The sequence below is a fragment of the Sturnira hondurensis genome, unplaced genomic scaffold, assembly GCF_014824575.4.
Source record: "Sturnira hondurensis isolate 20B ecotype Veracruz unplaced genomic scaffold, ASM1482457v3 Scaffold0001872, whole genome shotgun sequence".
Taxonomy (NCBI): domain Eukaryota; kingdom Metazoa; phylum Chordata; class Mammalia; order Chiroptera; family Phyllostomidae; genus Sturnira; species Sturnira hondurensis.
The window spans coordinates 18,325,717-18,339,862 of record NW_028074503.1 but is presented as its reverse complement, the minus strand read 5'-3'; the positions used below and the strand labels follow the sequence as shown (position 1 = coordinate 18,339,862).

Here is a 14,146-nt window from a genome sequence, read left to right as displayed (position 1 = left end):
CTATTGATAGATTTATCTAATACTGACTTGAACTTGAACATGAGCTGCCATATGGAGGGAGAGAGAACACACAAGTGAGGCATCGAACTCCCACAGGCTTCACTTATATGTTTAGTACACTTAAAGTATTCATCACCTACTTTATGGCTGGACATAACATTAAGATAAAAGAAAGGTAGATACCCCACGTTTTCCACTTATTAGCACAGAACTCCTAAACTACATGGTATCCCCAAAACATCACATCAGTGAGAAACCTGGCAATAAACAATTCTTCTTGATTTAGATACTTGAGAAAAAAATATTTGGAAATTTTGAAAAAGGAAGTCCTAACTGGAGTGGCTCAGTGGATCGGGTGTTGTCCACCGGTTTGATCCCCGGTCAGGGCACATCTGGGTAGCAGGCCAGGGCCTCGGTTAGTGACATTCAAGAGTCAACTGATCCATGTTTCTCTCGCACATCTATCTTTCTTTTCCTCTCCTTCTCCCTCCCCTCTCTCTAAAAATAAATAAGTAAATAAAATCTTTTAAAAAGGGGATACAACCCACCTCATTTATCATTTCAATTTCTCTAAACGTCAATCTGTCCAGCCAATCCACTTTCACCATGTGTCCTTGTCGATGAGCTTTGGTGAGCTGCAGAACAAACATAGCAAAAAACTTTAACACAGATCTCGCAGAAAGGAGGGAGACAACAGTGATGCCCATCACTCCCTCTCAGCACCATACAGAAGGAACTAACTAATACAATAAGAGAGATTGGGAAGAAAGAGATAAAACTGTCTTTGCTCACAGATGATATGACCATCTATGATGAAAATATGAAAGAATATTTGAAAAACTCTCCCAGAACTAATAGCAATTATAGCAAGGTTGCAGAATACAAGGTTAATACACAAAAGTCAATTACTTTCCTGTGTACCAGCAATAAACAACTGGAATTAGAAATTAAAAACACAGAGGTATATAAATGATGTAAATGGCATCTCAATCAAACCCTTATTTTTAAAGCATTATTTATATTAACACCCACAAAAATAAAATTGGTATATATCTAACAAGATATATAAAATATCTATATGAGGAAAACTCAAGACTCCGAAAAACAAAATGAAAAACCTAAACAAATGGAGAGATATTTCAGTTCATAGATAGGAAGACTCAAGACTGCTAAGATCTCGTTTTGTCCCAACCTGATCTACAGATTTAACATCATCTCAATGAAAATCCCAGCAAGTTATTTTGTAGATAACAACACGATTTTAAAATTTATGTGGAGAGGCAAAAGATCCACGACAGTCAACAAAACATGGAAGGAGAGGAACAAAACTGGGGGGGGGTGACTACCCAACACCAAGAATTATTATTATAAAGCTATGATAATCGAGAAAAGTTGGCACTGGCAAAAGAACAGACAAATATATTAATGGAACAGAATAGATATTCCGGAAACAGACTGACATAAATATAGCCAACTGATCTTTGACAAAGCAGAGATAATACAGTGGAGCAGAGAGCACCTTCAACAAATGGACTAACTAGACATCCATGCAGAAAAAAAAAAGAATCAAGAAACAGGACTTACACCCTTCAAATGCTAACTAAAAATGAACCACAGACATAAATGTATAATGCAAAACTATAAACTTCCAATAAGATAACAGAGAAGAAAACCTAGATGACTTTGGACGTAGTGATGACTTTTTAGATGCAATGCCACAGACGTGATCCATGAAATAAATCATTGATTAAGTTGGGCTTCATTAAAATTAAAAACTTTTGCTCTATAAAAGACACTGCCAAGAGATAAAGACAAGCCACTGAGGAAATACTTGCAAAAGACACATTTAATAAAGGACTGCTATCTAAAATATATAAAGAACTATTAAAACTCAATAATAATAATAATAATAATAATAATAACTGGATTAAATAACAGATCCTTAATAGACAACTCACCAAAGAAGATATACAGATGACAAACTGCATATGAAAAGGAATTCCACATCATATGATTCAGACAAATGCACATTAAAACAAGATATCCCTAGACATCTATTAGAATAGCCCAAAGCTGAAATACTGACAATACTAAATGCAGGTGAGGGTGTGGGATAGAAACTCTTATTCACTGCTGATAGGAATGTAAACTGGTACAACAATTTTGTGACGGTTTCCTACAAAACTAAACATAATTTTACTATATGATTCAGGCATTGCACTCCTTGATATTTATCAAAATAAGTTAAAAAATTTTGTCCACACAAAGCCCACATATACATGTTTATGCATAATTGAAAAAAATTGGAAACAACTAAGATGTCCTTCAGTAGATGAATGGATACTGTGCTCCATCCAGACAATGGAATATTATTTAGCACTAAAATGAAATGAGCTACCAAACCACAAAAAGACATGGAGAAGAAAAAAAAGAAAAGCCATGGAGGAACCTTAAATGCATGTTACTAAGTGAAGGAATTCTACCTATCTGAAAAAGCTACACACTGTATAATCCCAACTCTATGACATTCAGAAAAAGATAAAGCCATAGAAGCAATAAAAAGATACCTGGTAGCTCAAGGTTAAGAGGGGAAGGAAGATTGAATAGGGGAAGCACAGAAGATTTTTAGGACCCTAAAGCTGCTTTGCATGACACCATGGTGATGGGTACATGTCATTTTACATGTGTCTGAGCCCACAGATCGTACAGCACAAGGAGTGAACTCTGGAATAAACTGGGGACACTGAGTGATAATGGTGCGTCGGCGTGGGCTCATCAGCTGTAACCAATGCGCCCTCTGGTGGGGAATGCTGAAAGTGGGAGAAGCTATGCATACCTGGGGGCAAGTGTACAGGACATCTCCGTACCTTCCTCTAGACGTTGCTGTGAACCTGAAACTGCTCCACAGTGGTTATGTCACCTCCACATTTGACACATTCCCATATACACACAGAAACCATGCACAGTATCAGGATAAGACAAACTGGGTGAGTGAGTCATCATTGTGTTTTCTTAAACACAAACAATTTTTTAAAAATGTTAAATGCCCACAATTTGCCACCTAAACATGCTTGAAAAGTCATTTTCACTTGTCCCAGAATCCATGTTTGTTGCTAACACACATTACTTCCTGTATACCATATTTCTAGCTTTCCTATATGAATGCTAGGCGACCATTCTCAATCTTATTAATAGCAACCAAAGAACATACGGTCAGGACAGTGGAATCATCAACTGGCAAAGCCACTTTGGAGAAGTTTAAATGGTCCTGGGTAGGGTCCCATTTGTGCATCGCTATTTGCAATACTGAAAATTTATACATAAAAGAATGTGAATGCCCATCAACACTGGGCACTGTAAGTACACTACAGCACACACACACTATAAAATACTGCAATCAAAGGGAAAGGAATATTAATAAACCCCGGCAGGGAAAGATCAGTGCAGCGCAGCTGAATGCAAAATCAGCTGCAAAATGAGAGGTACGCCTCGTGCTATGACTGTTTACAAATCTGCCTCCTGCACCAGACTCCTGACACTAAGAGCAGAATTTCTAGACTTGAATTAATATTACTATTTCTCTACTTGAATTAATTTTATACTTTCTGCAGGGCTGGAGAGTTACCACTCGACATGTCCCCTAGCCACCTGTGCTATTACCCACTACTGCATAATAAAGCACCCAAACCTCAGTGCCTCAAAACAACATTCATCTCATTATTTCTCACAACTCTTGGAGAAGTCACGAGGTTATTTTTTGAGGGACGTTTGGATTTTTTTTCTACTGGCATAACAGTCTCTCATGAAACTGCTGTCACTTGGTGACTGAAGCTTTACTCACATTCCTAACACCTTTGTTTAAAAGAGTGGGCTCAGCTAGGAAACCAGGGTGGTGGGCCTTTCTGTTTCTGCTGGTACTCCCAGTGTTGCTCCCTCTCCAAGGGGTCTTTCCAACATAGCAGTGGGACCTTTTACATGGTAGCTCGTTGTTCCCCAAAGTGCAAAACCAGAAGTTGTCAAGCTCTCTTAAGAAACAGGCACAGCATCACTCCAGCTGCACCACGGTGGTTAACGTGAGTCACAGGGCTAGTGAAGATCAAATACAGAATGATGTGAGTATCGGGAGGCGTGTTTCACTGAGGACCATCTTTGGAGACTAAGAAGCAGAGCGTGTACTTATTGGGAAGTCCAAGCATACAATATAACTGACTGCTCTGTCGCAAAAGGGCAAAGAGAATGGAGTCATCTCTTGGCTGGACCTTGGTCAGCAGGGAAAGTCAAGAATTAGCTACCATGATTCCTAAATGATTGGCCCTTGCCTCCCTCTCCAAAACAATATCCGACAGTTCTCCACCTGACATACTACACTCCCTCCACCCTTTTCAGTTCCTCAAACCATAAAGGCTTTCACTTTTATGACTTAATGCTGATTAAATAATTAAATATTGGGTGAAAATATTTTACTAAAATTTATAAAAAATGTATTGAACTATATAAAGCACTGTGTAAATTGTGAGCAGCCAGTATAATTAGCCCAATAATCTGTGTCACTTCATCTCCTATGGTGCTGATGACACTGTACACAGACGGGGGTGTTTTCATCAGTCCTGAGCAGCTTCTAGTTCTCTCCGGGCTGGGAATGTCTACGGATAATAAAGACCAAAATGAACTTTAACAATATATATTTCCTTTTGGGTCTGAAATGTCAGTGACCGAAATCTTTCAAGAGAGAAAATGTGCATTTTGTTAAACAGCAGGGTAAAACTAGTACAATCTGTTTCAAGCTGCATGTGAAGAACTGTCCTCACCAGGGGACCCACCCCAGGAAGAAGGTGGGTCAATCAGACAGTGTCATTCTCTCTTCTTCAAGGAGCACAGGTTCCCACAGATTCACGAAGAGCCACGTAGAGCTTGAAGGAGAAGCCCACAGTAACAGACATAGTAACATAGTCACTGAGCTCTAACTTCTCCGAGAACTAAACAGCAAGAGGTTTTAAAAGCTACTTAACTAGAATAATCTGTAAGAACAAATAACAACATGCCTAGGCAAATGGCTGAAACACAATGGTGTACTATCAGATTTAATGAGAGGCCAAGAAAAATGTCACAGATTAGCAGGTGTTAAATAAAAGCACCGGGGTCAGAATTACAAGTAGACCAACTTTCTACACTGGATATAGGCTACGAACAGCAAGGAAAACAGATGTCAAACCAAACAGTGACCCCTGGGAACAGAGAGATTTCCATGATCACCACGACTCACAACTCACTGCTCCTTATTCACATCTGTCCTATTGGACTATAAGGTTCTTGGGTGCTAGAGCTATGAATGGCTGACAAAATCGAGCATTTATTTATTCAGTGAATACTTGCATGTACTGAAAGTCATTTTAACGTGGAAAGGTGACAGGATGGAAAACAAGTGTTTGTGCATTTGGAATTTCTGCTCAAGAGCTTGGGGGAACTGATGGGAGAGGGATGTGAGACTGAAAACAGGAAGCTGGAAAAAGAACCACTCTGCCCTTTTCCCTAGTATCTACATGGAGACATACCTCAATTCATCGCACTTCGCTTTACTGTAACTCAGATGTGGGTTCTTACAAACTGAAGGCAAAACCCTTCACCAGCAAAAACAAAGAACAAACTGTCTTTATTGCCGTGCTCTAGAATCGAACCTGCAACATCTGCAAGGTATGCCTGTACTCTCAACATAAATATGTAATACTTAGTTGCAAGTTTCAAACTTCCATCAGGACCTGTGCTCTGGATAATCAAAAACGTAAAAAGGAGGTAGCCTGCCCTCACAAAACTTTAAATTAGGAGGGAATAAGTCACTTTCATGGTAAATGCCTAAACGAGTCACTAAAAATGAAACAGTATGAAAGCAGTGAACAGAGTGTTGTGACAGAAATTAACGGGGGTCTTGGGAAGGCCTCTCAGGCATGTGACATTTGAGTGGAGGCTTAAAGGATAAGGAATCAGCCAAACATACAAGATGAAATCTTCCAGGCAGAGGAGCTTGTCTGTCAGCATGATGTGCCCAGGCATTAAAGAAAAATCAGCATAATAGACCTCAGTAAACATTTAACTAAATAAATCAAGTTCTCTTCAAAGGTGGAAAGTAGGAAGTTCTATACATACATGAGATGCTTACTGGTAATCAACTTTCTTGAGGTCCTCAGGATCTAAATTTTTCTTTATTGTAGACATTACACTTAAAAAGCCTGATGGGGTAAAGGAGAGGGTGAGAAACACTGAAAAACTCAATGTTTACCACTTCAAGTCTGCCCAGGAATCTGTAGAGAAGCAAATGAAACTGAACAGAAATGACCCTTGCTTTACAAATGCTCCTCAGCCAGTTTCTCCCATATTCATATGCTACTCTGTCTTTACAAAAGACATCAATGACCATGTATTTACCACGCAAAGTCAGATAATGTGGCCCAAATTCACTGATGCTGTGAAAGGTGGATTACTTTTGTTTGCATATTAACTAATGACATAATTGCTTAAGGAGTTTAATATCCAGCTGTGAAAACAAGATGAAAACAGAAATATATAACTTATGAATATAAAAAGTCAGAGATATATATACAAAAGTTAGATTCTGATTTAAAGCACCCAGATACCACTTATAAAACTACGTCTGATAACTTCTTTATACAGTATAGGAGCAAGTCAAATAAGTTATCTAAAAACAACTCAAAAGAACCAAGTCTCATTTTTTTTTTAAATTTCCAAACCAATAGAAAATGTAAAGTGGTCAATGGCTTTACCAAGCACAGAATTGCAAACATTTTGAATATCCAACCACTGAGGACTGATGAAGTGAATTATGGTATCTCTATGCTATGCAAAATCCTGAGGTCTTTACAAACATGTTGTATTAGTACAGTAACTCCTCACTTAACATTCTTGATAGGTTCAGTGACTGTAAGCAACGTGATCTGTAACAAAACCACTGTTACCATAGGCTAACTGATACGAACAAGAGTTAAGTTCCTATGGCATCTGATCAACATTGCAAGAAAATGGCATCATTGGAGGATCTGCTGTATCCTAAATGACCTGAAACAATTTCAAGACACCATTAAGTGTGAAAGCAGGATTCAATTAAACACACACAATATGATCCCAATTTAAAAGTATCTATAAATACATTCATTATAACACATTAATTTACGGAAAGCATGTCAATTAAAATACTAAATGATGGTTATTTCTGGGTAAAGGGTCAGAGGTGATTTTTATAGTTTTTCTACTTCAACAAGGTTCTACCATGATAGAAGATGTATACTATCTTTATAATGAGAAAAAATAATGTTATTTAAATACTAAAGCTCTTTTAAAAACAATTCATTGTGCAAAAATCTGTTGAGAAAACCATCGAAGTCAGCATTTAAGATAAGCTAACTAAAGTGATCTTACCTCATAATAAAAACTGAAAAAGTAAAAGCCCATTTGATTAATGTAACTTCACCATCTGAAATAAAAACCAGGTACTAACATAACTGCTCTCAAATTATTTCTTCCAAGGCCCTTCAAATAGATCCAACTGAAGAACCACATAAATTAAATGATTTTTCACATTTAAGCAAGAGACACAACTGGAATCTGAATGAGAAATGGTCTCCAAAGCCATGATTTTAACCATTTCTCCATTTTACTTCTCAATCTATGCTAAAGCACTAGATTAGGTATTAAAGCACTTTATACACGCAAGATGCTTATTATTAAGTTATTATTCTATTAAGTTATTATTCCTCATAATGTTACTACTACTAATGACAGCGTGAACCTGGTAATACACTTTGTTTCCAACATTTAAAAGTGTGCCTTCCGCATATAGCAGGTGATGATGGCGGAGAGTAAGAGGGCTTGTCCACATCCTAAAACTAAAAATCTCAGTGAACTCTAATTAACGCCTCAAGACAAGTACTCATTCAATGCAACGCATTCAGTGCAAAGTATTTTCTTTCAAGGGCAAATGTTTCAGCAGGTCAAATAGTACTATACAATAATTTAACTCTAGGAGTCTCAATCCCACTTCACTAAATTATGTGACAAAAAAAATTTCTTGCTACCTTACTCTCAACTTTAAAAAATTGTTTGTGAACATGATAATTTGTCAATGTTTATTCAAAAGATGTGGTGTGGCTAGCATATTCACGTAATCCTGCAACTAGAAAGATAATGTCAAGAGAGAAAGTCCTCTTCTTTTAAGATTTCCCTCCAAATGAGAGAAATATCCCACAAAACTTTCTAGTTCCTTCACAGCTCACTAAGAAATCAACAATCTCCTGAAGACTAATTTAATTTCCAAGGTACCTTGGAAACTGTTCTAGACAGCTGATGCAAGTATTGTGACTACCAGGAAGGCAATGATACGGTGACTCATCCATTACAAATTAGTAAACTAGCGCTCTAGACCAGTGCCATCTAACTGAACTCTCAGGAATAACGAGAACATTCCATATTCGCACTGTCCAACAAGTAGCTGCAAGGGACTTATGGGTACTGAGCACCTGAAACGTGATATGGCAAAATAATTATGGTAACATAAAGTTCTGAATTTTTTTTAGTTTCAATTAACTGAAACTTGAATTGCCATATGTGATTTGTGACTATTATCTTAAACACTACAGCTCTAGATTATAAATAACCCTTTGAATTGATTGACATGAACCTGTTCTCAAGACATAAGTTATTCTTGGATGAATTGGAAAAATCTAGTTCCTACTCCTATCCACCCAAGGCCCCTGAACCACAGCGACCCCATGCAGGCAGTTGGAAGCTCAGTCTAGAACATTACATCTTACCAGCACTTCACTGTCCCAATACCCACGCACGGTTCAACATTCCCTAACCTATCTGCGTCACTCAGACCACAAAACATTTTTCACGTAGTCGTTACTCTCTCTTTGCCGCCACTTAATCAAATTGACAGAAACTAAAGCACATTCCAAAGGCATCAAGCAGAGATGCTAAAATGAAAAGGAGACAGTAAAGAAGCATGCTTTTGTACTAACCTTTCATGTCTAAAGGCATGGATTGAAATATAAATCAAACACTAAAGCTTGGTAGTCACATCCAAAGCCCCAGGTGGATATGCATCCTAGTCATAAAATTCTTAAAATATGACAAGCTGAAAAACAGAGCAGATGGGAACAATGGGCAAATTTGCTCAAGGCCACAATCATTAAAAGGCTGGGTCATAGACAATGGAAGTGTAATAAATGCCCCAGAAATCTGTCCTTTGATTATTTTCACAAATAAATTCAAACAAAAAAATACTATATCACTAAAAATTAATTAGGGAAATTTAGAGATGGAAAAGAGAAGATAATGAGGAAGACAGGGGAAAAGAGTATATTTTAGTACATCTACTTCTTCCTGTTCCCTACTAAGTCTAAGAAATCCAATTACATAAAATATTCAATTGTTCCCTTTTTCACACTCATTTTTCCTCAAAGAAAAACTACACGTTTGCAAAATGATGTCAAATCATTAGAGGTTAATTCCACCAAAATTCTTCTGAAAGGACTTGATTTTTTAAAATGTTAAACCTAGAAATAAGGTTTTTAAACTTCAGTCAAATTGCAGTTATAATTCTACTTTCCTAGCTGAGCCACACAGCAGAATAAGAATATTTAACCTAGCTTGGGTTTCAGAGGCCTGTTTAATAATTACGTGGCTCACCTTTCTAAAGGCCATTTAAACAGCTCACCTTTATTTCCCAGTCCTCTTGTCCCGTCGTCCCCAGGCAGCCAAGACTTCAGCATTTCTAATACTGCGGCTTGAAAACTGTCACTCTGCTATTTACTTTGGCTCATGGGTACAATCCATGGTAACTGTGCTGTCCTACTATTAAGATTTATGTATACCTTTTTATGCTTAAGCCAACTTCCTTCTCAACAATTAGAAACCATCACAGTAAGTTCACTGGCTGGAAAATCAAAGTGCAACAAAAAATAAACCATTCCGCCTAACCACTTAAACCTCATCTTTTTGAATACTCATTCATTCATTTCTTGAAAAACAGGAGTTTTACATTGAAATTTTCTATTCCTATTATATGAAAATACAAACATGAGTCTATAAATTCTTTCCCAGTTTTTAAAAGTATGTTATAGTAAAAACAAGTTTCAAATGTTTTGCTGAAGAAAATAGTAATCTAACCGAACAAATCTTTTAACGTAGAACCAGAAACATGTGAGGTGGGGGAGGAAAGGTGAGTGACAGTGATGGAGGAAAAAGAGAGCTATTCTGGCACAGTTTTAAGCAAAAGAGTAATTTTAATTTCAGAACATAACAAATAGCGAAGTATATCCTCTTTATGATAAGTGTGGACATTAAGACCACAACAAACACCAAAGCACACCTTCTTTGGTACAAGGCAAGGCAAACAGGCTCAGGAATCCAGTCTGAAAAATTCAAGGGAGGAAGCAGGCGCTCATCCAGTAACAACAACGACAAAATCTGAGCGCACAGCCGCAGCTCTCACATTAGACAGGCCCCGAGTAACACTTCGCTGCAGGCATAGTCATTGAAGAAAAAAAGTGACGCGAACACAACACATTCACAAATGCAAACTCACGACCACAGGTTCATTCTCTATTAAGGTAAAATCCAGGTAGATGAATAATCCCAATGATCTACTATTTCAGCGCTTGTAGAATCACAGGATATGCACAGCTACGTAGAACCTGAGAAATCATTCATTCTGAATTTCGGATTTTACAGGCACATGAGCAATTTTTCCTGAGTCAGCAGGATAGCAAATCGCTGACTCACACTACAGTGCTCTTCCCACTGCGCAGTGCTCCCAAGTGTCTGAGCCCCCACTTTCATCAAACCTAAGACATCACTTTTAAAACCCATTCTTCTTCGATGGCAGTAGGGATATCTCAGGTTTGCAACCTCAAAGAACATGCCAACTGTTGCTTAGAGAAGAATGTGACTGGCCCAAAGTGCCAAGAAATAAAAAGCTTCTTCCAAAGAAGGAGCAGTTACTTCAACAATGCTGCAAACATGATGCATTCTTCCCTTTGAGAAATGTGATCACTGGTTTTAACAGTTTCCATTTAATTTCTGGGGAACACGAGTTAACAGAAATGCAAGCTGTCACAGTATAGCAAGCTCTGAAGTCTCCACTCAAGTAAAAAGCATGATTCTTTTAGGGACAAAGACCTTTGAAAAATGCTCATCTCCAATTAGCATCATAAAGACTAGAAGATGCATATTCTCATTAATTTTCAGTCTTATTTTAAAAATTTAGAAACCGATACATAAAGACTGACCTGAAAACAGTTAATCACTCTGGGCAATGCAGGCAGCATATACATTTCAATAACTCTCTCTTGAAAAAAGGAGGGCCCAACTCGCCATACTCTCAAGTATAAAAAATGCAGATTGCTGATGGTGATAGCTGCTAATTAACAAAAGGGTGAAGAAGGCCTCTTCCTAATCCCTCATGTAGTGTGCATGTTCAGTCGTCGTTTCTAGAGTTGCAAATGTGCGCTGATAACAAAAAAATAACTACGAAGCCACACGATTTTTAAGGGTTATTCATCAGTCATTAAGAGCTGATCATTATCAAGTCACAGATCTGTTTTCCAACTATAAAATTTAAAAGGTAAAAATGAGAAATGTGTGCTATGACACTTTGCTACATTAGGAAGCTAGAAGTCCAGTTCAAACAAATTCCAATGCTGTATACATTGCAACTGAAAGAAGTCATAGTAAGTCACCATAAAATTTTTTTGACCCTTTCATCAAAAATAATTGGGAAAAATTAAAAACATATGAACAGAAACCTAAATAATTCATTTAATGAGAAGCAAATGGATAAACCATACAACTATATATCATTCTATTTCTTCACTCTGCCCATTCCCCCTCAAACTTAGTATTTTAACCATAATATGAATCATAATGCTGTTCTAATAAAGCCATTTAAGAGTGTTTGCTTCTTTAATTCATGCTACAAAATTTCTATTAACTATTCAAGATTTATAAAAGTCATAGAGCACATTAAATGAAAGCTCACCACTCAGATAAAACCTTAAAAAGTAGATAGACATGTGAAAAGTTTGAGAACCTTCCTATATTCCACGTAAGAATGTAAATAAAATCTTAGAATAAGCAGCTGAATTGAGAATTACATTTCATTTATTTAATTACAGAGGAGGATGGTGGTAATAGTGATTTGGTTAGAAAGCCATGACATCATTTTTCCATAACAGAACTATACAAAAAGACACAGAATGAACTTCACAGCAAAACCTTTAGGTTGAAGCACAAAGCTTAGTCAATACAAGTACTTATTCTCTATAATTAATATTTCTTCCATATATAGGGTTGAGCCAACAAGCTGCAAAATTCTTGGGATCAAAACTTTCTTCTCACATGAAAGGGTCATCTATACTAGTAAGATCGCAAAGAAAAATTACGCGTAAGAATGAAAAGAAAGTCTTTTAAGGATTGTAAAAGGATCTATTTAGCATAATGCTTTGTGAAAAGATTTTGATAAAATAAGCTGCATTGTTCTGATTTAAGCACAGATTTGAGCTTAGCTTTTGTATTCCTAAATGAAAACACTTCGTTAAAACAACTTTGAGGCGAAAAGGTAGTAACTCAGTCTGCTTACAAAACTAGATTAACTAATAGTAAATGGAACCTTCACTTCCAGACATGAAGAATCTCTAGCATGTAATGCTTGGCATCTTCAAGACTATGTCACAAAAAATGTTGGTGGTCATCTTGAAAATATCACCAAAAGCTCCACATTTTCAAATCTGATGGAATTACAGACACAAAAGGCCCTATAATATACAATTCCATTTATATGAAATATCCAGAACGGGAAAATCCATGAAGACAGAAAGCAGATTAGTAGTTGCCCGTAGCTGAAGGGAGGAGGGAGTAAGGAATGACTGCTAACGGGTACACGATTACATTTTTCATGAAAATGCCCTGACATTAAATAGTGGTGATGATGGTGAAACTCTGTCAATCTACCAAAACTCAATGCTCTGTACACTTTCCAAGAGTGAGTTTTATGACACATAAATATTTCAATAAAACTATTAAAAAATTAAATCTAAATTAAAAAATAATATGACCGAAATGATCATGTTAATTTATACTACAACAGACATCATTCAGAGCTTTCCACCTATTCCAACAGTTCTTTTCACCTTGGCAAGGCGGCTCATCTGATCCTCCGAGACGGTGCTACTTGTTCTGCCAGGAGTTTTCGTGGGTTCTGATCCATCTGCTTCTACATTAGGCCAGACTTTCAAATCATGCATCCCTTGGCGAAACATGCTAGGCAAAAAGAGAAAGTTCAGGGTAGAAGTAAATTAATGCCGTTCATTATAGGAAGTGTTAGATTCCTAAACAGAGAATCTCATGCTAGGAAATACGTGTCTCTTCTGCCAAGTTTTAAACCTCCAGTGGGTTGTAAAGCAACTAAGCAACTTTGATCCATGTAAAACGCTGTTTTTCACATGCCATTCTTTCCTCCTCCAAGCAGTCAGAACTATTACAGAGATTCTAAGGGTAGACTGGACAAACAGAGAGATCAATAATAGACCACACACCCTCAACACTTCAGTGGAGATCTTAGAAGTAACAGAGACCAGATTCCTGCCCAGTGAAAAAATGTCGTATTTACAACGGAAACAAAATCTAAATAATTACGTAACTGTCTGCTTTAGGTGATGAGTCGGCATAGTAAGCCGTCCCATCCAACTGTTGGGGTCCAACGCCCAGTTGTGCCATCTACTACCCATGTGACCGTGGGTAAACTGCTTCACTGCTCTGTGCCTCAGCCTCCTCAACTATAACGTGTGACTGTGAAGAGTACCTGTATCTCATAGGGCTGTTAGAAAAATAAATCAATCAGCACAAGTAAGAAGTACATACAGTGTTAACTGCCACCAAATGGGTATTCAGTAAATGCTAACTATTACCCCTTTCACTAGGCACAGGTTGACTCTTTTCCTGTTTTCTATAAGAGCAATGTCTAATAGGAAATAAAATAGTGGATCCATATGGGGAAAATTCCCACGTCTACAAAACCTATAGTGAGAAATTCTACCTGATCTTGGTGATCCTACTTTAAAGTGAAACAAGTAATGAC

The 14,146-nt window shown here is 37.3% G+C and overlaps 1 protein-coding gene across 1 annotated transcript in view; it reads right to left on the bottom strand.

The window, feature by feature from the left end:
• Positions 1–14,146, bottom strand: part of PIK3C3 (phosphatidylinositol 3-kinase catalytic subunit type 3) — a 113,578-nt gene that overhangs the window by 86,668 nt on the left and 12,764 nt on the right. The window contains exons 4-5 of the mRNA XM_037033600.1: positions 13,200–13,329; positions 549–635 (exon numbers count right to left, since the gene is read on the bottom strand). Coding sequence (XP_036889495.1) covers positions 549–635; positions 13,200–13,329 — 217 coding nt within the window. The remainder of the gene's footprint in view (positions 1–548; positions 636–13,199; positions 13,330–14,146) is intronic.